The 23,325-nt window shown below is 34.8% G+C and overlaps 1 protein-coding gene across 3 annotated transcripts in view; it reads right to left on the bottom strand.

Moving 5' to 3' along the window:
- The window catches only part of LOC115213850 (motile sperm domain-containing protein 1), a 95,669-nt gene that overhangs the window by 22,763 nt on the left and 49,581 nt on the right, over window positions 1-23,325 (bottom strand). For all 3 annotated transcript variants that reach the window (XM_036504885.1, XM_029782788.2, XM_036504886.1), the window contains one exon: window positions 9,561-9,636. In XM_036504885.1, the coding sequence (XP_036360778.1) occupies window positions 9,561-9,636 (76 nt within the window). The remainder of the gene's footprint in view (window positions 1-9,560; window positions 9,637-23,325) is intronic.

Here is a 23,325-nt window from a genome sequence, read left to right on the forward strand (position 1 = left end):
CCATCTCCAGATATCACCCCCCAAACCATGACACTTCCTCCACCGAATTTAACACTAGCCTTAAGGCATTTAGGCAACAATTTTTTCACCTAGTTTTCGATGAACGTACATTTTCCCATCTGAGCCAAATAACATAAACTTAGATTCATCACTGAAATGCGCCGTCTGCCATTTTTCTTGAGACCACAACACATGTTCGGTTGCAAAGGTAAGATGACACTTTTTATTCTTGGAGCTGATCAGTGGCTTCACTGCAGGTGCTCTTGCTTGTAGGTCATGTTAAACTAAACGACGACACACAGTTTCTTGAGATAAAGTTTTCTTCGGTACAATGCTCATTTCCCAAGAAACAGCAGCAGCAGTTTTAAATCTCTCCTTTTTAACCAACTTTACCATAGCACGATCTTCTCTCTTGGTCGTTTTTCTTGGCCTACCTGTAGACTTTCTTGCTTCACATGAACCACAATCATCGTAGACCTTAAGAATACCGTGAACAACACTTTTTAACTTGTTAACAATCTTTGCAATAGACCCAATACTTAAATTAGCCTTCTTTCGAAGTTTAATAATCTGCTGACGAATTGGTAACAGAGTAAGTGGCATTATATTAACAAAGTACACTGCAAATATTCTTACTAATGTTTAGTAAACGAACTGTCATGTAAACAAATTCAAAACATTAGAGTTCGCCGGTTAAATATACTAAAACACGGAGTAAAAGCAACCGTTCTGATCATTTTGGCCGCCATGGATTTTGCAGTAAATCACTAAATCATCCATAACTTTTGTATTATCTTCTCAAATTACACCAAAATCTCAGACAATAACAAATAATATCATATTTATTGTCTGTGAAAATTATAGAATATAAAACAACCATGATAAAAAATTATACCTACTTTTCTGACGAAAACAATGCCGTTCTGAACATTTTGGCCGCAGCTGTATATAGACATTATATGTATATCTGTAAATATATGTGACAATTATTCAGTAGCTATGATAAAACTCTGAGTCTCAGATGTCGGGGTGGAAATCCATGCCGCCATCTCTTGAGTTATCCGGCCATCGGAAAAAAGGCATAAGGGAGTAAACCATGTCTATATACACAGATAACCTTATGCACACACACACACACACATGCCTATATACGCACATACCCGCACACGTTTATATACGCACACACACACGCATGCACAAAAAGGATTATACGTACATCTAACACAAAAAAAACAGGGCTAAGAGCAAAAATACAGGAAAATGTGTAAAAACACTGAGTAAAATACGTCTATATAAGCACGTACTCGCATGCATGCACATATCTATATACACACATACCCGCACACACAAGATTCCATATACATGTCTATATATGCACAGGGAAAAATACAGGGTGGAAGGTAGAGTACAGAAAAAATTATGTGTAAAAAATATATAAGCAGTAAACCTATAAACCAAAATCTCTATAAATATGTAAGAAATATATGTATAAAAAATATAAAGAAAATAAAAAATATAAGAAATAAAGTAAAAGGTATAAAGAGATAAAAAGCTTGTGCATGGACACAATATAGAAATCAAATTCTATCTGTAGTCTTGGGGGGACCAAAAACGTAACAGATATTTGGCTTCATGTGGACATGCTCCATAAAGTACAGTCCTTGAATTCAGACATGTAGCAGGGTCTAAGCTGCTTTTCCAGATGAGCCATCTTTCCATATCACATAGACCGCACTTTCCACTGCCATTGGTGTAGGGCTTATCGAGGTCTCTTTCTTTCTTTTGTTGTCTTACCGTTTTTATCAATATATATATAACTTCACCTTAAGTTAGAGTTATCCCCCTTCACTTACACAGCTGGTGACTAAAACTCACCACTGATTAAAACCAATTTAATACACACATGCACAAAAAATGTGCTGAGTCAAACTCAGGATTCCACACCAAAATAATATACACCCTTCTTTAGTTACCCAGTGGAACCATAAACTAACCAATCTTCTACAATGAAATCCACTCCCCAGCTGAATAATATATATATACATATATATATATATATATATATATATATATATATACATACATATATATATGTTTTTATGAGTTTTGGTTTATCATGGTTATTTTAGGGAATTCGTGGTAATTTGTCTATTTTCGATGTTGGTTGTTTTATTACATTGTTTCATTCATAATTTTTGAGTGGTGTTCGTTTTGCCACGTGAATAACCGGGTGGTGGACTAGCGTTGCTTGGAATTGTGAATGGAATAGTGTAGTAGTGAGGTAGGCATAGAGAATGGGTTTGGGTTACTGCAAGTTGTTTGTTAGAGATGCTAAGGTGAGCTAAAGTTCATAGATGTATATAATGATTTTTCATGGTAGTTTTTAAAGAATCCATTCATAATAAATTTTTTTAAGTAGTGTTGGTTTGCCACGTGGATATAGTTTTTAGTTCCATTTTCCTATTTCTCCATTCATAATTTAAATGACGTTTACTTTCCATGGCGCGTATTCTTTTTTTACATAAGTTATTTCTATGGTAACGTAATTTTGCTTTGATTTTTTAACGGCTAAGAATTTAATTTCACTTCATAATTTGACACTGAATTGTAAGTATGTATTTTATTTATCCTTATGTCATATTGTTATTTTTGATATTCTGGTTAATTACGATGTATTTAATGTTGTTTTCATAGGTGTGTTTATGTATATGAGATTGTGTGCGAGTTTTTAGTTGTATAATTTATTTATCTGTATGAGTGTGGGTGTGTAAATATTGTTGTATATATCGAGTTTAGTGAGTATGTATATGCGTATATGTGAGGGAGTATATGTATCTGTTGTGTGTGTGTGTTTTGCGTGTGTGTGTGTTTGTGTGTGAATGTGTATATGGGTTTGTTATTTAGGTTTTGGGATGTATGTGTTAATTTGTCTGTGTGGGAGGGAGTGGGTTTTTGGTGTATATTGAGGTTTATAAGTTAGTATAGGTATGTGTATAAGTCGTGGGTCTGTGGTTTACGAGTGTGTATTTGTGTGTGAATGTTTAGGTTAGGGAGATTGCTATATAGGTTTGTTATAGAGTTTAGCAAAGGGAGATTTATCGTTATATGTTTTTAGGAGTTTTGGTTTATCATGGTTTTTTTTAGGGAATTCGTGGTAATTTGTCTATTTTCGATGTTGGTTGTTTTATTACATTGTTTCATTCATAATTTTTGATTGGTGTTCGTTTTGCCACGTGAATAACCGGGAGGTGGACTAGCGTTGTTTGGAATTGTGAATGGAATAGTGTAGTAGTGAGGTAGGCATAGAGAATGGGTTTGGGTTACTGCAAGTTGTTTGTTAGTCTTTTTTTACATAAGTTATTTCTATGGTAACGTAATTTTGGTTTGATTTTTTAACGGCTAAGAATTTAATTTCACTTCATAATGTGACACTGAATTGTAAGTATGTATTTTATTTACCTTTATGTCATATTGTTATTTTTGATATTCTGGTTAATTACGATGTATTTAATGTTGTTTTCATAGGAGTGTTTATGTATATGAGATTGTGTGCGAGTTTTTAGTTGTATAATTTATTTATCTGTATGAGTGTGGGTGTGTAAATATTGTTGTATATATTGAGTTTAGTGAGTATGTATATGCGTATATGTGAGGGAGTATATGTATCTGTTGTGTGTGTGTGTTTTTGCGTGTGTGTGTGTTTGTGTGTGAATGTGTATATGGGTTTGTTATTTAGGTTTTGGGTTGTATGAGTTAATTTGTCTGTGTGGGAGGGAGTGGGTTTTGGTGTATATGGAGGTTTATAAGTTAGTTTAGGTATGTGTATAAGTCGTGGGTCTGTGGTTTACGTGTGTGTTTGTGTGTGAATGTTTAGGTTAGGGGGATTACTATATAGGTTTGTTATAGAGTTTAGCAAAGGGAGATTTTATCGTTATATGTTTTTTAAGAGTTTTGGTTTATCATGGTTTTTTTAGGGAATTCGTAGTAATTTGTCTATTTTCGATGTTGGTTGTTTTATTATATTGTTTCATTCATAATGTTTGAGTGGTGTTCATTTTGCCACGTGAATTTTATTTTTAATTCCATTTATTCCATTTCTCCATTCATTAATTTAGAGATGTTCGTTTCCAGAGCGGTTATACTTTTTATATATATGTTAAGTTCCTTGGTAAAGTAATTTTGTTTGGTGTATATGTTGAGGCTTATATGTACTTGTGGGTGTGTGTGAGTGGGGTGGGAGTTTGTATTTGTTATGGGTGTGTGGTTTACGAGTGGTTTTGTGTGTGAATGTATAGGTTAAAGGAATTGCTATATAAGTATGTTTTAGTGTTTAGTAAAGGGAGGTTTTATCATTTCTGTTTTGTGAGTTTTAGATTATCATGGTAGTTTTATAAAAGAATCCATTCATAATTTTTGTGTTTATTTGTCTGTGTGGGGTTGAGTGGGTTTTTGGAGTATATGTTGAGGTTTATATGTATGTATTGGTATGTGTAAGTGGTGTGGGTATTTGTATATGTCGTGGGTGTGTGGTTTACGTGTGTGTATTTGTGTGTGAATGTTTAGGTTAGGGGGATTGCTATATAGGTTTGTTATAGAGTTTAGTAAAGGGAGATTTTATCATTATATGTTTTTATGAGTTTTGGTTATCATGGTAGGTTTGATAAGGAATTTGTAGTAATTTGTGTCTATTTGCGATGTCTGTTGTTTTATTGCATTGTTTCATTCATAATTTTTAAGTAGTGTTCGTTTTACCAAGTGAATATAATTTTTAATTCCATTTATTCCATTTCTCCGTTCATAGTTTTGAGTGATGTCCGTTTTCTAGAGCGTGAATGTGGGTTGTATGTGTGTGTGTGTGGGAGTATGAATAAGTATTGTGTTGAAGTATTTAGCTATTTTATTTATTTATAGTTGCCTAGACATTTTTATGTGTATGTATAGGGATATATATATAGGTGTGTGATTTAGTGTATGTAGTTAGATATGGTTATATATAATTAGGTATATGAGTATGGGTGTATACATAGTTTATTAATATATTATTATTATTTTTTTTGTTTTGTTTTATATTTTATATTTTATATTTTATATTTAATTGTTGATAGGTTTTTTTAGTTTATATATTGTTTATATATTGTTTATATATGGATTATAGATAGGTTATATATGGATTATATACTTATATTTTTTCATTCATACTTTAATTATTTTAAAATTATTATTTTTATATTTTAAAATATTGATTTTTTAGATTGGAAGTCCACCTGAAGATTGTCGATCAAGACAAGAAACGATTGTAGTGGCGGTTTTTTTGACTATTTATTAAAATTTTATGTATTGATTAAGTCTTTCCTTGTTTGTTTTGCAAAATAGTGGTTTTGTCTCGAATAATATTTTATACATACATATATATATATATATATATATATATAATATATATATATATATACATACATATATATATACATATATATACATATATATATACATACATATATATATACATATATATACATATATATATACATACATATATACATGTATATACACACACACACATATATACATATATATACACACACATATATATATACACATATATATACACACATATGTATATATATCATCATCGTTTAACGTCCGTTTTCCATGCTAGCATGGGATGGACTCTATTATACAGCAAAATAACTATTAATTATTTAGCATTTCAATGTACTTATGTATACATTCCATTATTCAGAGAAAAGTTATTGTTTACATACTTTGGAGAGGAATTTAGATATTTATTTTTAAAAATGAAGGTATAGAGAAAAAATAGATTTTATGAGGGGCGGGGGATAATGAAACGTGACAAAACAGGAGAAAAGTAGAAGAAGAAACAGACATAATCTTTTATGCGGGGTATAATATACAAAAAAGATTAAGAAATAAATGAGTAGAAAAGGGAAAAGTTATTTTATGTTGTATACTACAATATTATTTTAGAATATATTATTAGATACTTTATTCATATATATTGCAGAACTTTCTTTTAATATTCTGTTGTGTTTCTATATATTTGATAAAACGAGTTGATGTCTGGATTTTTAAAAAAATCCCTCATGGGGAAATTACATCCTCAATATTTGTGAGTGTGTGTGTGTATATATATATATACACACACACACACACACATACATACATGTGTTGTATTGAACAATACAAATTAGATGACATATTTTTGAATGCAGAATTGCCATTAGATTAGCAGACATACAGGCTAAATTACCCTTACAAAGTATTTCTGCTGTTCTAATGGCAATTCTGCATTCAGAAAAGTACCATCTAATTTGTATCATTTGATACACATTTCAACACTTATAATAAAAAAATAAACAAGTTAGTTTCTTTATATCGACACACACACACACACACTTTAGTCAATGAAATTCCAACTTGGTCTGATTTTCATATTTTATTATTTGCAATTTTTACGATTTTACAATATTGAAATAAACTATTAGATTGTCAAGAAAGTTCTTGCGGAATTTTTAATTTTGGTTTTAAATGATGTATTTTCAAATTAATTTTTGTTAAATTACTTTGACTTTATATATAATTTTAAAGCCCGTTTTTCACTCAATCTAATCGTGTTTCTCTTTTTCTTTTTGAATAATTAGGCCATTTTTTCCGGAATATTGAATACAACATGGACAAAAACCAAATTGGCACAATTTTCTTATTCCAGTTCAAGCTAGGCCAAAAAGCTGCTGAAGCAGCTTGCCATATGTGTTTGGCCTAGGAACCCCTAATAAACGTACAGCACAATGGTGCTTCAAGAAATTTCATAGTGGTGACAAGAGTCTTGAAGATGATAAGTGTATTGAATTGTCATCGGATGTTGACAATGATCAACTAAGAGCCTTAGTCGAAGTCAATCCATGCACAACTGTTCGAGAGCTTGCTTCTGAATTAGACGTAATGTACATGGCAATTTCCAACCACTTGAAAGAGATTGGAAAAACAAAACATACTTGAGAAATGGATGCTGCACGAACTGAACAACAACCAAAAAAAGTGGATTCTTTATGACAACCAGCGACGCTCAGCTCAGTGGTTGGATTCTGATGAAGCTCCAACAACTTCCCGAAGCCAAAGTTGCACCAAACGAAGGATATGGTGACTGGTGGTCTGTGGACGGTCTCATCCATCACAGCTTTTTGGATCCAGGCAAAACAATTACGGCGAAGTACTGTCAGTAGATGGATGAAAAGCATAAGAAACTCCGACAACAACAGCCAGCATTGGTCAATAGAAAAGGACCAATTCTTCTCCATGACAACGCTTGGCCGCATGTCACACAACTGACCTTGCAGAAGTTGAACGAATTGGGCTACGAAACTGCCTCCTCTGCCATACTCACCAGACCTCTCACCTACTGACTACCACTTCGAGATATGTGCATCTGAATTTAAAGGTTAAAAGCTGCAAGAACTTTCTTGACAACCTAATAGCACACAGTTGTTAATTGTGGAACACAACTGTCACTACATAAACCTGATGATTGCATAATACATAAAAGTATTAGTTTGTTTCAATACTGTAAAATTGTAAAAATAGCAAATAATAAAGAGAATACATTGGAATTTCATTCATTAATATATTTTTCTATATACAATCATGCAAACTCGTATACACACACACACACACACACACATACACACACATATTGAAGTATGCATATTTAATCAATCCTGCATTTGATTGACTAAATTGCAATAGAAATAGAGCATTTAGTTGCTATGCTTTTCTTTTAAAATGAATAAATATGCAAACTGCAATGTGCAGCAACTGCATTGTGCAAGCTATTTGAAATGTGTGTAAGCTAAATAAACCACTGATAATGCATCTTCATTCTTTTTGTTTTTTCTAATATACTCTGTAATTAATATACTGAATTTAGCCAGTGTTCCACTTTGGATTTACAAATTATACCTGTAACAGGAAATGAATAACGATGTATATGGGTTGCCGTAATAATAAGTGGACAATTTAGTTAGCCAAATTTTATTTCTACAGAGTGCATAAGGAAGTAAACGTCTGGATTTATTTAATCCCTATTTTCCTTCATATATCATATAGATATATGTGTGTGTGTGCGTGTAAACTACATAATCATCACCACCACACTACAAACTAGGCTGTGTGTGGGAGATAATTTGCTTAACAAGCATAGGCAAAATGGAAGTTGAACAGGTAACAAACTCCTAATTTCTATAAATTATTGAAATAAAAACGGAATGTTATTAAATTGTTATACAATGCATACTATCCCACAAACAAGCAACAGAGATGGACTGCATGCACACACACAGATACGCACATGCACTGACACCCACACACACCATCCAGTCAAAAAGATAGGGCCAATAGATACATGATACAAAGAGATAAACATTTTACCACCAATACTCATGAACATACACACACACACATGTCCTCTCTAATGCATTTACAGAACCAACCATCCCACACAAACACACATCCATGCACACACTAGAACACCCACACACACACATACACTCTCCCTTTCTTTCTTCCTCTCTCTTTCACAAACATTTCCACTCACATTCATACAAGTACATAAATACAGAACCTAAAACTAGCAGACAGACCTGAAGCTGACCTGGAGTAGGAACTGTCTTTATATTCATATCTTTAATTGTTTCATCTATTATTCATCTGTCAAATATAATGACTCAGTTGTGTTCACATTCTCCCATTCCCCATTACATTTAGTAGCCTCTTGTAATAGTACTTCCAGGCTTTTCTTTTCATCATCACTCAGTGCAAGTATACTGTCATCCATCCATACACAATTCTCATCTACTATTCTCATTCTTCCTACCCTGTCTCTTCACTTTTGTGGCTCTGTGTGCTTCACCTTTGATCTAGTTGGAAAATAGTACCAGCAAAAGATTTGTACTGTCACCCTCAGTAGGTTGTCTTGTAAGAACTTCCAGTTATCCTTAATGTTATACATCTCTATAGCCTCCTCCTTCATGCCGGATGCTTCAATCAGAACAGCTCTAAATATCTGACTATTCTAAACTTCCAAACCCTCCTTTTCTAAACTGGTTTGTGTCTCTGAGTCCTTCTCAGTCTGAGTCTAAAATCACTAACCATTAGCCTATGTTGGGCAGTACATTATTCACCAGGGAAGCACTTCACATTCACAAGCATTTGCCTATCCTTTTTTCTGATATGGATGTAGTCAATCTGGCTGGTGTACCCACTATATTATAATTGATCAGGTGGGTAGATAGCTTCCTGATGTTAATGTTGGAGATCAATAGCTCATTTGCATCAGAGAGCTCCAGCAGCCTTGTTCCTTCCTCCTTTCTCAAAGCAAAACCATAGCTTCCATGTACTCCATGAAATCCTTTGGGGGTACTGTCCAACATGTCCTTTGAAGTCACCAGCCACAATAATGAGGTCATTGTCATTAACCCTTTTAGAAGAAATATGGTTTGATGACAAAGTAATTTAACAAACAAAAACCAAATGTTTATATAACTTACATGTCCACACAACACTTAGATTTTACAGTGCCTTCTGTATGATCCACAGAATACTTTTGAGGTGAGGTGCCAAGAACTAAAATTTGAAAACAAAGAGAAATTTGAAACATGAAACCAAACCATTTTATTATCATAGAGAACAAGTAGATCAAAATATATGCAGTGAAAAAAAAAATCAGAAGTGAAAATGAGAATAAATACCTTCTAATTAAACCAACTAAACTTTTAAAATCTAACTTTGCTAATTATTTTCTAAACATGTTCACATACTGGATCTAATGTGTCAAAGGACTGTTGCTCCTATTACACATTAGGTACAGACATGGCAATGTGGTTAAGAAGCTAGCTTTCTAACCATGTGATCACGGGTGCAATCCCTTTGTGTGGCACCTTGGATAAGTGTCTTCTACTATAGTCCTTGTGTGCCTATAGCCCTAGGTTCAGCAATGCCATGTACATGGATTTGATAGACAAAAACTGAATGAAACCCATTGTAGACATATATGTGTAGATTTTGTATACCTTTGTGATGGTTGCAAACAAGTAATAATGTTATACAAACAATGTAGTTCATTTATAATCTTCCATGAAAAAATTTGCTTCAACAAATTCTGCCTGACTCACACAAACACAGGAAAATAGACATTAAATAATCATCATCATTTAACATGCTTTCAGTGGAGAGAGAGAAAGAGAAAGAGAGAGAGAGAGAGAGAGAGAGAGAAAGAGAGTGTGTGTGTGTGTGTTCGTTCTCATCCTATTTTAAATTTAGAGTAAATTTTGACTGGCCACCAGCTTGGTAGCAAAGCTGTGAGTTGTGAGATGAAGTATCATGATTTAACCATCATCCTTAAAATATTAAGAAGGTCTTACAAATTTTTATAGTCCCAGATATTATGATCATTTGTAGCTTATGAATTAAGGGTTTGCATTATCTCCCCAAGATTTTGTGTCCAGGGGCAAGCTGATTTCCAAAACTGAACATATCGTTTCTTTGTGGTTCCACACAACAATATCTGGCCAGTTGTGTTTTAATTTGGTGGCTGTTTCAATTTTCAAGTCCCACCAGTATTCTTTTGACCCATCAGTTTCAATATGGGGTCAACTTCGTTTATAGGTATTCTCTTTTTTTGTTATCCTGTTCCAGACTGTTCTGACCACCGTATCATGTCTCATAGGAAGATAATATCTGGAAGACACTCTCACAGTTGGCAATAATGTGGTTTGATGTCATTAGTCTTGGCCTTGCACAGCCTATATTTGTTGTTTGTCAACATTTTCTGCTTTTTATGTTGTAGGTACTTGGTGGAGATCTCTTGTTCTTGGACAGCATGGATATAACCTTCAAACTGGGATGTCATAAACTTGGTACTCCATGCCAAGCTGTTGACATGATCTATGGTTTTTGCTTTACTTGCCAAGTACCCATCTTCATTTTTTTCTTCTGCTGTTCTCATAAGTAGATTTTACCAGTGCTCCTTGGGGAGAAATCTGTATCAATTCTTATTTCATACCTCTCCTCACACTCATTAGCTATCCTAATTATGTTGTTGGTTTCATATTTACAAACTCAGGCAAGATAGTTATTGGTTTCTTTCTGTTTTTGTAGGACAGGCACTGCAAAGGTGTTGTGGCCAATATGTTTGTTGTAAGCTAAGATTCCTAATGACTATATTTCTCATTTTTAGGCTTTCAGAGGAGGGCACAACTTTACCATGTTTTACTGTCAAAAAACCACATTTAGACTCACCAAATTTAATCCCAATGTCTGTAGAAAATTGGGTTATAAGGTCCAATTGTTTTATTATGTGGTTGATATTTAGCTGACACAGTTTCAGGTCATTGACCAAAGAAAGACGAGAGATGTTTTTTATCCATTTCTCTGGTCACTATGTCTTGTGAGCAGGTATGATAGTGGATTTAGTGAGAGGACAAAGAGTAACACCAACAGGCTGTCATCCTGACAGATGCCTTTCTGGTAGTGAATGCTATCCAACTCAATTTGCTCCTTTTCACTCCTAAGGAGCAAAATGGTGTACTGAGTTTTGGTCAGGCATTCAATAGCACTCATTAGTGGGATCTTTACCTTTTGACTGATAGATTTAAAAAATAATTTTTTGTGACTAAACACTTTCAAACTTCGGACACTGGTAGAATGTGTCATATAAAACATCTTTTACTCTTAGCGTTTTTGAGAAAAGCTTATATTTAGGAAGTTATTTCATGTTAAAGTTGTAGTATTTCGGTAATTTCAACCAATCAATGATGTGTATTCAGCTGAATAAAATTACTGCTGTTCTTTGTCAACAAGAACTTCCAGCGGTGTATATTTCATTTGTCACTGTTATTTATGACAACCCTAACCCTAAAACCTTAAAGCTAAAACCAGTACAAACGCACAGAACGATATCATAAATAGCCACATTGTTGGTGTGATTACTATTAAATTCAGCTGACTGCTCTGTCTGTCCATTGGTGGAAGTGAGGTGACTATCTTCAATGGCTGGCTACTTTGAATTAGATATGTCTGTTAGAGGTATCAATTTATATCAAATGATACATCTTGTTTGTTCGTTTAAATGTTTTGGGGAAAAATCTAATTCTGAGTGTTTACAAGTTCCACAAATTTCTTAGCCTTTGCATAAAACCAAACTTCTGAGGGTCAGATTCTATATATGTTTCATATAAATCATTAATTTTATAGGTCTATTTTATACAATGATTGCAGTTATGACTTAGTCAAAAAAGACATACATTTAGCCATAATTGTGTCTATTCAGTAATATTTGCATTTGTTTTTCAAAATAGACAATGATGTTCTTTAAAAGTTTCAACAGTTTTGTCAGAACAAAATTTGAAATTAATCACAGCTTGGGTAATCTTTTCTTTCAGATTGTTTTAAATCCTACTACTATATTTAAATGTACATATTGAGTGATGTTTATCTTTTTCGTAAACTGTTTTGAAACATCTTATTTCTTTATGTATGTAATGCTACAGTGCTGTGTTTACATAAATGTGTTAACATGCATGGATTGTTTATATAGACATACAGGAAAGAAGGAAGGCAAGTATACATGCATGTGCGTGTATACATGTATGTATATGTATATATGTATGCAAGCATGCATGTACGCATGTATGCATACATACATACAAAATATGACCCATTGATTCAATTATTTCAATATATATGGTCAAATTTATGTTTATAAGTGTATATATGTATGTGTATATATATATATGTGTTGTATGTCTTGTTTCTTTGTTGTTTGAAAAAAGTTTGTTTCCATATTTTTGTTTTTGTTTTCGTTTCTCATTGTGTTCAATGTTTTTTTGATGTCCTGTACCCATATATGCATGTATATATACATATAGATGTAGGTATGTACATATATGTATGTATATATGCATATATTTATATTATTATTATATGATCGAACGCCACGCATCCTTTTCCAAGTAAGTTTTATCTTAATAATTATGATGCGCACTCTTCAACTTTTACTAATTCTCCTCTGTCTATCTCTCTCCCTCTCTTGTTCTTCATCCTTTCTGGTTTTCTCTCCCACCCTTCCCTATTCTTCTCCTCTCCCCTTCACCGTTCCCTCTCTCTTACTCCTCCTCGACTCTCTCATCACTGACACGTGACCTAAGAGAAGCCATTTTTCCAACTGCTATCTTCACTGAGACAAGACAGCTTATCCAGTCCCTCTCATAAGCTGTCTCCTTAATGCTTCAAAATAATTTTTCCATTGTCTAGGCTTAACAGCCCTCATAGTTTGTTTTTACTGTGTTATTCTCTTTGTCCTGTCTTTTACTGTTTTTATTTGTATTGTTTTTACTGTCTTGTTTTGTTCTTACTGCCCTGTTCTTGTTACCACTTTTACCCCTATGCAAAAAATCCTAAATTTCATTTAATTTGCTTTGCAGGAAGGACTGTTTTAACGAAGTCGCGTCTTGTCCTTACCTTCGAAACGCGGAGTAGATGAAACAGGGACAACTGAAGAAGGGGAATATTCCTTGTGTTGTATGTCTTGTACTCTGTTTTTTCGTTGTTTAAAAAAAAGTTTGTACCATATTTTTGTTTTTATGTTTTCGTTTCTCATTGTGTTCAATGTTTTTTTTATGTCCTGTACCCATATATGCATGTATATATACATATAGATGTAAGTATGTACATATATGTATGTATATATGCATATATTTATATATTCAAAAACAATTGCAGCATGGAAGGTGTTTATAAGCCATTTAAGAAACACACAAAAGCCGTTCGATTCACTTCAACATTTAAGTTTAATTTGTCAAAATATTTTCGTCGCTAAAATCCGCGACCTGTTCACTGACAAAGTCCGTGCAGCATGGACTTTGTCAGTGAACAGGTCGCGGATTTTAGCGACGAAAATATTTTGACAAATTAAACTTAAATGTTGAAGTGAATCGAACGGCTTTTGTGTGTTTCTTAAATGGCTTATAAACACCTTCCACGCTGCAATTGTTTTCGTTTCAGCACACGATCTCAGATCAAATTACTTGCTATGCGAGTACATCTCCGTAATATTTATATATTGTTTATATTATATGATCGAACGCCATGCATCCTTCTCCAGGTATATATATATGTATGCATGCATGTGCATGAATATGTGTGTATATGTGCATATGTGTATGTGCATGTGTGAGAGCATGTTGTATGCATGTGTATCTTTATATGTCTATACTGCTATTATAACTTTTATTATTATTGTTATTATTTGTTCGTTGATGGTGCCATGTAGATAGCACCCATGCATTGTAGTCATTTTGGTTGCCATACCATGAAAATGGCACCCACCAATGAGTCAGTCATGGTTGTTGCTGGTGTCATGTAAATGGCACCCATGCTGGTAGCATGTAAAAGCATCCATTACTCCTGGAGTGGTTGGTTTAGGAAGAGCATCCAGCTGTAGAAACCATGCCAAATCAGACTGGAACTTGGTGCAGCTCTCTGGCTCATCAGCTTCAGTCAAACTGTCTAACCCATGCCAGCCTGGAGAGCAGACATTAAATGATGATGATTAAGGCAGTGAACTGGCAGAACTGTTAAGCACACTGGGTGAAATGCTTAGCAATATTTCATGTCATTATGTTCTGAGTTCAAATTTCACCCAGGTCAACTTTACCATTCATCCTTTTCGGGCTTAAAAAAATAAGTACCAGTTAAGCACTGGGGTCAATGTAATCAACTTACCCTCATACCCTGGAATTGCTAGCTTTGTGCCAAAATTTGAAACTATTATTATTATTATTTGGCCCAAGGTGCCTTGACACCACTAATATGTTGTTCAAGACCATATACTCCCAATTCCCTTTGCTAGTAAGTCTCTTAACCACACTCTGACACCTGGTTCATTTCCTCCCATCCTCTTCCCCAAATTCATGACCTTCTCAATTTTCTTTGTCCTCTTTCACAGATTTTGTATGCAAACACAGATATCACTGTCCTATTTCTTTTCAATACTATTCATTCCCTTCCTTTCCTTTCCTTCCCCACTACTTCACTTTATCTCTCTCTTTTTCTCTCCTTTTTTTTCTATCTTCTTTCATTCTCTTTTCTATATATATTCATCCTCCTAACTCAGTAGCTGACTACCAAGTGGGGTGCAAGCCCTTGAGAAAAAGCAGGAATTTCTCTAATTATATTTGTTATTCTCTTAATGAAAGCATGGTCAAATAATGAGAAGATGAAAAATGCAAAGTATCATCTTATACCTTTAGTTTTCTTATTCTATTATCATAGCCACTTACCATTTTCTGTACTTATTGACCCCACTTCATATCCCTCAAAACTCTCACTAATTCTGAATTGTAGTTTTAACATTTGTAGTTTTAACATTTACCTATATTTAGTAATTACTTTTGTTACCACTGGTATAAAGTTTAGATATTATTATCATGTAAAGACAAACAACTTTTCCAGTTAATAGATTATAAACAAGTTTGATCCACAGTTTTCATATATATGAAATAATGTGATTCTTAAAAATCAAGAAACATGCTGAAATATTATCAAATCATTATAGTAACATACTAAGAAATATTAACTTAATTTTAAAAAATTGAAAACTGTTTAAAAGTTTTAGCAAAAGGAAAAGTACGATATATTTAAAAATAAGAAATAAAACAAAAAATATCGCTCAATTTTATAAAGTCTCAAAAAATTAAAACACAGATTGAAAAAATAAAAAAAATTTAACAATAAAACCAAAATTTTTAATATTAAATATATATGTTAAAAATATAGTAAATTTTTTTGTAAGAAAAATATTACAGAAAGCAAAATTTTAAACTAAAATTCAGATTTAGATATTACAGAAAGTACTAGGTAAAACTAAAAGCTATGCAAAATCTTTTCTTTTTTAAAGAAACTTTTTTTATATTTTCATACAAATAAATACAATATTATATTGTAAAAATTTTTCAAATAACTTTTTTTAAAAATTTTATTACAAATTTTTTGTTTTAATTTTTTTTCAAAACTTTTTACTCCAAGCATTCTAACTTGGGCCTTAACATTGCCTTACATGTGTCTTATCTTTTGTTCACATATTTGTGTTGTCCACTGCATATCAAATAATTCGCAATGAGTACAAAGAAACAGAAGCATCTTAATGAATATATTCAATTTGGATTCATGTCCTTCCAAAACAGTGACATGTTACAAAACTTTGAGAAATGATGGAATGTGGCTCTCACACTTGGAATGCCACTTGAGGACAACACATCCTGCTCTCGCAGACAGGTCCAAGGCATCTTTTGAAACAAAAAGACATTCCTTGAAGCAAGCTAAGTTGGATGGTGGTGGGGCATTTCAGCAGCAAACTTCAATGGTTGTTGAGGCTTCCTATGAGATTGTCATATTGATTGCAAAGAACAAGAAGAGCCATAACATTGGAGAGTCTCTCATAAAACCAAGTCTACTCCATGCAGCAGAACTCATTCTGGGGAAAGATAGTGCAAACAAGCTTTCCCAGATTTCACTATCAAACAATACAGCCAAGGAAAGGATCAACAGCTAAAGGGCATAGGCCAAGATAATGGTTGCTAATCCATGTTGCAGCACTAGTCTAAGCTTAAGTATTCTATCACAGACCCTGACTACCTCAATTATCTCATCAACCCATTTCTCCACAAGGAGTATACCCACGCCCCCAACCCCATCAGTGTTCCCTACCCAGAAAACTTTATACCTATGTTCTTTGCTGTGAGGAACCTAGCAGAACTTCTCTCCACCTTACTTCTTCGATGCAACACAAATCTATATGTCTCCGTTCAAGCATCTCAACAATCTCACCAGATGTACCTTTCAATGTGCCAACATTAAGTGTGCCAACTCTGAGGGTGTGGAAGATGTGGGCTGGTGAGATGGAGGACAGCAACATTATGCATATGAAAAGAAAGCTCGCATTTGGCAGATCTCGTAAACATATAAATAGCCCTCAACCTGCATACACTACACCATCATTTTATTCACTACATAATCACTACATTCAACAGAAATAGATACTAGGTAGGGATGGCAGGGTAAAGGAGGGGGGAAAGTGTTCCATACAGTAAGCCAAGGTGCTCAAGACAAAGACATCCAGTAGAGGTGGTGGTTTGCATGGCAAACAGCAAAGCTCTGTGGCTGCCCTGTTTCCAAGTAGAAGCCAATGTGCATAGCCACAGACAAAGCTAGTAACTAATTAACAATCAACATGGGAAAAGTAAGTGGTTAACAAAACAGAGAGAGAGAGAGAGCAATGAAATTTTCCAGAATTAGGGCTGGTCGAAAACAAAACATTAAGAGATGGAATTTTTTATATTTAGAGAAAGAGTAAACAGAATTGAACAATTGGATTACTTAACTTTGCTATAATATGCCACTAAAGGAATAACAATAGTAATTATAAAGAGCACTATAGAGTGAAACAGAATTGAAAATTTGCATTCTTAACATTGACTATAGCTATAAATATAAGCTACAGTATGGAGTAATCCAAACTCTGTGACAAAAATAGATAAATAAATGAATGAATAACAACAATAATAATAATTATAATGAGTGTTAAGGTGAAAGGGAACTGAACCGAATTGAACATAGGGTTTCTTAAGTTTACTATAACATACAGCATGGAATAAATAAAACTGTGTGGGTGCATAGATAAATTAATGAATAATTATAATTTGTGCAGTAAAATGAGGTTTAGATGTGTAAGTATCTAGACACATTTTTAAAGCAAAAAACCTTCCATCCCCAAACTGAGGTCAAAACTGAATTCAAGGATCTCTTGGCATCAAAACCTTTGGACTTTTATTGAACAGGCATAAATAACTTTTTTAATTGATGGGAGAAAAGCATAGCTATTCAGAGATCATATTTTGAATAATTAAACCTTTGTGTAAGTTCAGTTTTTCAAGAATATAGGCTTATTTTTAAAATTGGCCGTTATTTTCCAAAAATACCTAATACACATACATACGTACAAACAGACATACATACACAAACAAACATATATACACACATATCACACAAGACAGAACTGATTATCTCAAGGGAAAATGTGTCCATCTCATTACAATATTGCAATGCTACTGCCAATATTTTGCATCAATTATATTCATTTAAATTTTACAACACTAATGGTTTATGACAACCTTATTACATAATATGTACCTATTTGACAAAATTGATATCTTTTGAGATAATCAATAATGTGTTCAATATTAGAGAATTTATTTTAAAAATCAGAGATAATCATATTAGCCTGGTTCTTCTGTCCCGACTCACTTCTACTTAGCTCATACATTAAGGGTCCCCCTAGACTACTCATCACCACTATTCTTATCTCTTCACAGCTCCATCCTGATCACCCACAATCTCTCTTCTAAAATTTGAGTAGTCTTGTAGCTCCTTTACAGCAAGAAACCTGTTTTGCTGCGGCCCCTTCTATCATACCTGAACCGCTTAACTCCCAGCATAAAGCTTCATCTCTCTTGTAAGCTGCATGGTAATCTCACTAGTAATTGTACCATGAAAAAAGAGCACCTAGTGGTTAGTGTTAGGGAGAGCATCTAGTCACAAAATCCATGCCAAAGTAGACACTGGAACACACTGCAGTTCTTGGACTTGTCAGATCCTGTCAAACCATTCAACTCATGCCAGCTTAGAACATGGACACTAAATGATGATGATAATGATGAATCAAATAATTCAGCTGGCTGTGTGGCTAACAAGTTTATTTCACAACCACATGCTTTGGAGTTTGGTTCCAGTAGCTGGTTCAATTAACTCTTTATGTAATCCATGCTACCACGGAAGAAATAGGCATTAAACAAATTAAAAAAAGAAGTCCTATAGTGCTGACATTGAAATGATCAGTTAAATATTTTAGCATTTATTTAAGGACTTCCTAAACCTGTCACCCACCTATTTTTATCTTTTAATCTGGTGCAGAATGTACAGAGCTAAAACAGACACTGCAGGTGATCTCACCTGATGCTCTAACAATCCAGAAATCCACATCTTGGACTGGAAAGATAAGAATCTTAATTACTATTAAAAGACTATGATAACTGTGGACTGACAGGTAAGGAGATATCCCTCTGACAGAAAGTGGTGACCATAATTACTTTGAAGAAAAACAGTTACAGATAATAGAGATAACTGATACTTCTGGTCTATATCGTAAGATTTAAAAAGAGATGAACTTATGATAAAATAAAAAGCAGAATGTTAGTTTTAATTTATATTTATATGTTTGATTTTTGTTTCCATTAACAAATTTTGGTCTATTTGTTTTGTAATTTATATTCTATATTTTTACAGCCAAATTTTGGTCTGTTTATTTTGTAATTTATATTCTATATTTTATACTTTTTTAGTATCTTTTAAGTATTTTTATAACTTTTGTCACCTTGAATGCTATAAAACAGGGGTGGGCAAACTTTTTTGATCGCGGGCCGCACAGTGCGTCTTTGGAATCTTGGCGGGCCTCATTTATAAAAATCAAGTGAAAATATTGTGAATTACCGTACAGTTACGAAGTATCTGCATAGAAGTTGGGATTCATAAAAGCTCTCGGCGGGCCGCATGAAAACCTATGGCGGGCCGCATGCGGCCCGCGGGCCGTAGTTTGCCCACCCCTGCTATAAAACAATGGAAAGCTGAATGTGATTCAGAAGTGCTATCAAAGCCAGTCACCAGTATACAGCTGCTTGATCATATTCATTTATATAATTATTTGCAAAGTAATTTATGTAATAGTATGAGTTACTAGTAAATAAGTAGGAAAACAGATAAGTCACAGGTCCCTGATAAGTAGGAAAATAGACAAGCCACAGCTCCCTTCAGGGAGATGGCCCTTCTCAATATGCAGAAAAGGTGTTGGGAGAAACTTCATATGGTGTACCCAGTGCAAGCTATGGACGCATAAGAGGTGCAGCAGTATCACCAGAAGATTAACAGAAAAAGTAGCCTTTACATGTGGAAGATGTGCAGATACATTAAACACCAGGAATATACAAAAAATAGACTCCCTCAAATGTTGGGTGTGGAGATCCTTAGAAGTAGAAGACAGTTTCTGTTACTTAGATGACCAAGATAGTAGTGGTGGAGACTGTTCCGAAAGCATAGCTGCTAGAATAAGTTCAGAGAGCTACAACCTCTGTCAGTAATGAAGGGATTCTCCCTCAGAGTAAAAAGCAGATTGTATGATGCCTATGTATGAACAGCTATGCTACATGGCAGTAAAGCATGGGCTGCAACTGCTGAGGACATGCATAGGCTTGAAAGAAATGAAGCCAGTATACTCCACTGAATGGGTAGTATCTACATCAAGAAGGGATGACAGGGAACTAAGACTTTTAGCAGTTTGCTGTGCCTGAGAAGACACATCAAGCTAAAGAAATACATGGTCATCCTTGCATACAGGCATGTCCCTTGCATCCCTCTTCAGTTGAGTCTTGTGGGCTCATAGGTGCTGATGCCACGTAAAAAGCACCTGTGCTGGTGCTACATAAAAGCACCTGTGCCAGAGCACCCAGTAGACTCTGTAGAGTGGTTGGTGTTAGGAAGAGCATCCAGCCATAGAAACCATGCCAAAACATAGAGCCCAGGCAGCTCTTGTCAAACCGTCCAACCCATGTTACCATGGAAAATGGACATTAAATGATGATGATGATGATATATGAAAAACTCAGCAAGTAACAGCTGTTAGCACTGCACAGGAACAATTGTTGTGTTTTGTAACTAAAGCCTGTTTATTCAATCTTCTTGTATAAATTTTTAGATAAATTCTGTATACATTAACAAAGTTTCATGTATATCCAGTACAAAGAACCCTGCTGTATGATGGCATATAGTAGCTAATAACTACATAGGAGCTTTTAAATGCATGTTATGTTATTACCCAGAAAATATTGAATATATCTTTTATCTGTTTTACTCACTAGACTGCAACCATGCTGGGGCACCGCCTTGAATTTTTAGCTGAATGAATTGATACTAGTACTTATTTATTTTTAAGTCTGGCACTTATTCCATCGGTCTCTTTTAGCAAACAGGCAATTAAACACACCAACACCAGTTGTCAAGTGGTGATGGCAGGACAAACACAAACACATGCACATAGATATATTCATTTATTCTTTTCTTTTATTTGTTTAAGTCATTTGACTGTGGCCATGCTGGAGCACTGCCTTTAGTCAAACAAATCGACCCCAGGACTTATTCATTGTAAGCCTAGTACTTATTCTATCAGTCTCTTTTGCCAAATCACTAAGTTACGGGGACAAATACACACCAACATTGGTTGTCAAGTGATGGTGGGGCGACAAACACAGACACACACATATATACAACGGGTTTCTTCTAGTTTCTATCTACCAAATCCACTCACAAGGCCTTGGTCGGCCCGAGGCTATAGTAAAAGACACCTGCCCAAGGTGCCACACAATGAGATTGAACCCAGAACCATGTTGTTGGGAAACAAGCTTCTTTCGACACAGTTATGCCTGCACCTATACATATATATATGATTCAGGGTTGAGTCCCACTGAATGGCACCTAGTGTCTTCTGCTATAGACCCAGGCTGACCAAAACCTTGTGAGTGAATTTGGTAGATGGAAATTGAAAGAAGCCCATCATACACACAAACATATATATATATATATATATATATGTGTGTGTGTGTGTGTGTCAACTAGCAGTTCAGAATACAATAGAATAAGTACCAGGCTTAACAAAAGTTAAGTACTGGGGTCAATTCATTTAAGTAAAAATTTTTTGAGGTGGTGCCTCAATTGAAATATCATCAGTTTAATTGAAATATCATCATCAACATTTAACATCCATTTTCCATGCCAGCATGGGTTAGATGGTTTGACTGGAACTGGTAAGCTGGAGAGCTGCATCAGGTTCCAGTCTGAATTTGGCTCAGTTTCTGCAGCTGGATGTGTTTCTTAACGTCAGCCACTCTGAGAGTGTAGTGGGTGCCTTTTGCATATCACCGGCATGGGTGCTTTTATGTGTCAGTGACACGGGTGCCTTTATGTGTCAACCACATAGGTGCTTTTACATGTCACCAGCATGGGTACTTTTATGTGTCACCAGTACAGCTGCTGCTATGTATCACTGACACTGACCAGAACTACAATTTTACTTGACTTAACAAGCACAGCAAATTGCCAAGGGTCACAACCATTTTTCATCACCTTTGTGAAGCCCTACACTTGAAGCTCATGCTTCATCACCTTGTCCCATGCCTTCCTAGGTATACCTCTTCCACAAGTTACCTCCACAGTTAGAGATCAGCACTTCTTTACACAGCTGTCCTCATCCATATGCATCTGACCATACCAGTGCAGTCATCTCTCTTGCACACCACATCTGATGCCTCTTATGCCCAATTTTTCTCTTACACTCTGTTGTACATGCACAATGACATTGCACATTCAGTGAAGCATATTAGCTTTGTTTCTTTCAAATTTTCAAACAGCCTCTACAGTCACAGCTCACATTTCACTGCTGTGTAGTATGGTTGTTTGCATAGAGGTATCATGCAATCTGCCTTTCACTCTGAGGGAGAGGCCAACAGAGGTAGAAACTCTCTGAACTTTACCCAGCCTATTTTTATTCTAGCAGCTATGCTCCCGGAGTATCCACCTCCACTGCTGACTTGATCACCAAAGTAAAAGCTGAAAACTACTTCTAGTTTTCTCCACTGGCATTTGATGGAGTCTGTTTTTTGTATATTTCTAGTGCTTGCTGTACCTGTGCATCTGCCACACACAAAGACTACTCTCCGTTAACCTACCTCTGATATTGCTGCATTATTATGTGTCCATAGCTTGCACCGGGTACACTTTATGCAGTTTCTACCTATGCCTTTTCTGCACCAAGCAAGGCCATCTGCCTGAAGGATTTGTGATTTGTCTGCTTTCCTACTTACTAAATTTTTTTGCTAAATTAACTCTAAGGCCCTTTGAATCTAGACCTTGCTTCCACTTGCAAAATGTTTTCTCCAGTGCTGGTAGTGATTCAGCTATAAGAACAAGGTCATCAGCACAAAGGCGCTCCCAGCAGTAGCCCAACTTAAATTCCTCAGTTATTGCTTGGAAGATTATGAGAGAGCTGAGGTCTGATGCTTGGTGACCTCCTACTTGTACATTGAATTCATCACTATCCTCTTCGCCAACCCTCACCTTATTGACAGCATCCTTGTTCATGGCTTGTACAGCTCT

Source organism: Octopus sinensis, linkage group LG7 (genome assembly GCF_006345805.1).
Source record: "Octopus sinensis linkage group LG7, ASM634580v1, whole genome shotgun sequence".
Classification (NCBI taxonomy): Eukaryota; Metazoa; Mollusca; class Cephalopoda; order Octopoda; family Octopodidae; genus Octopus; species Octopus sinensis.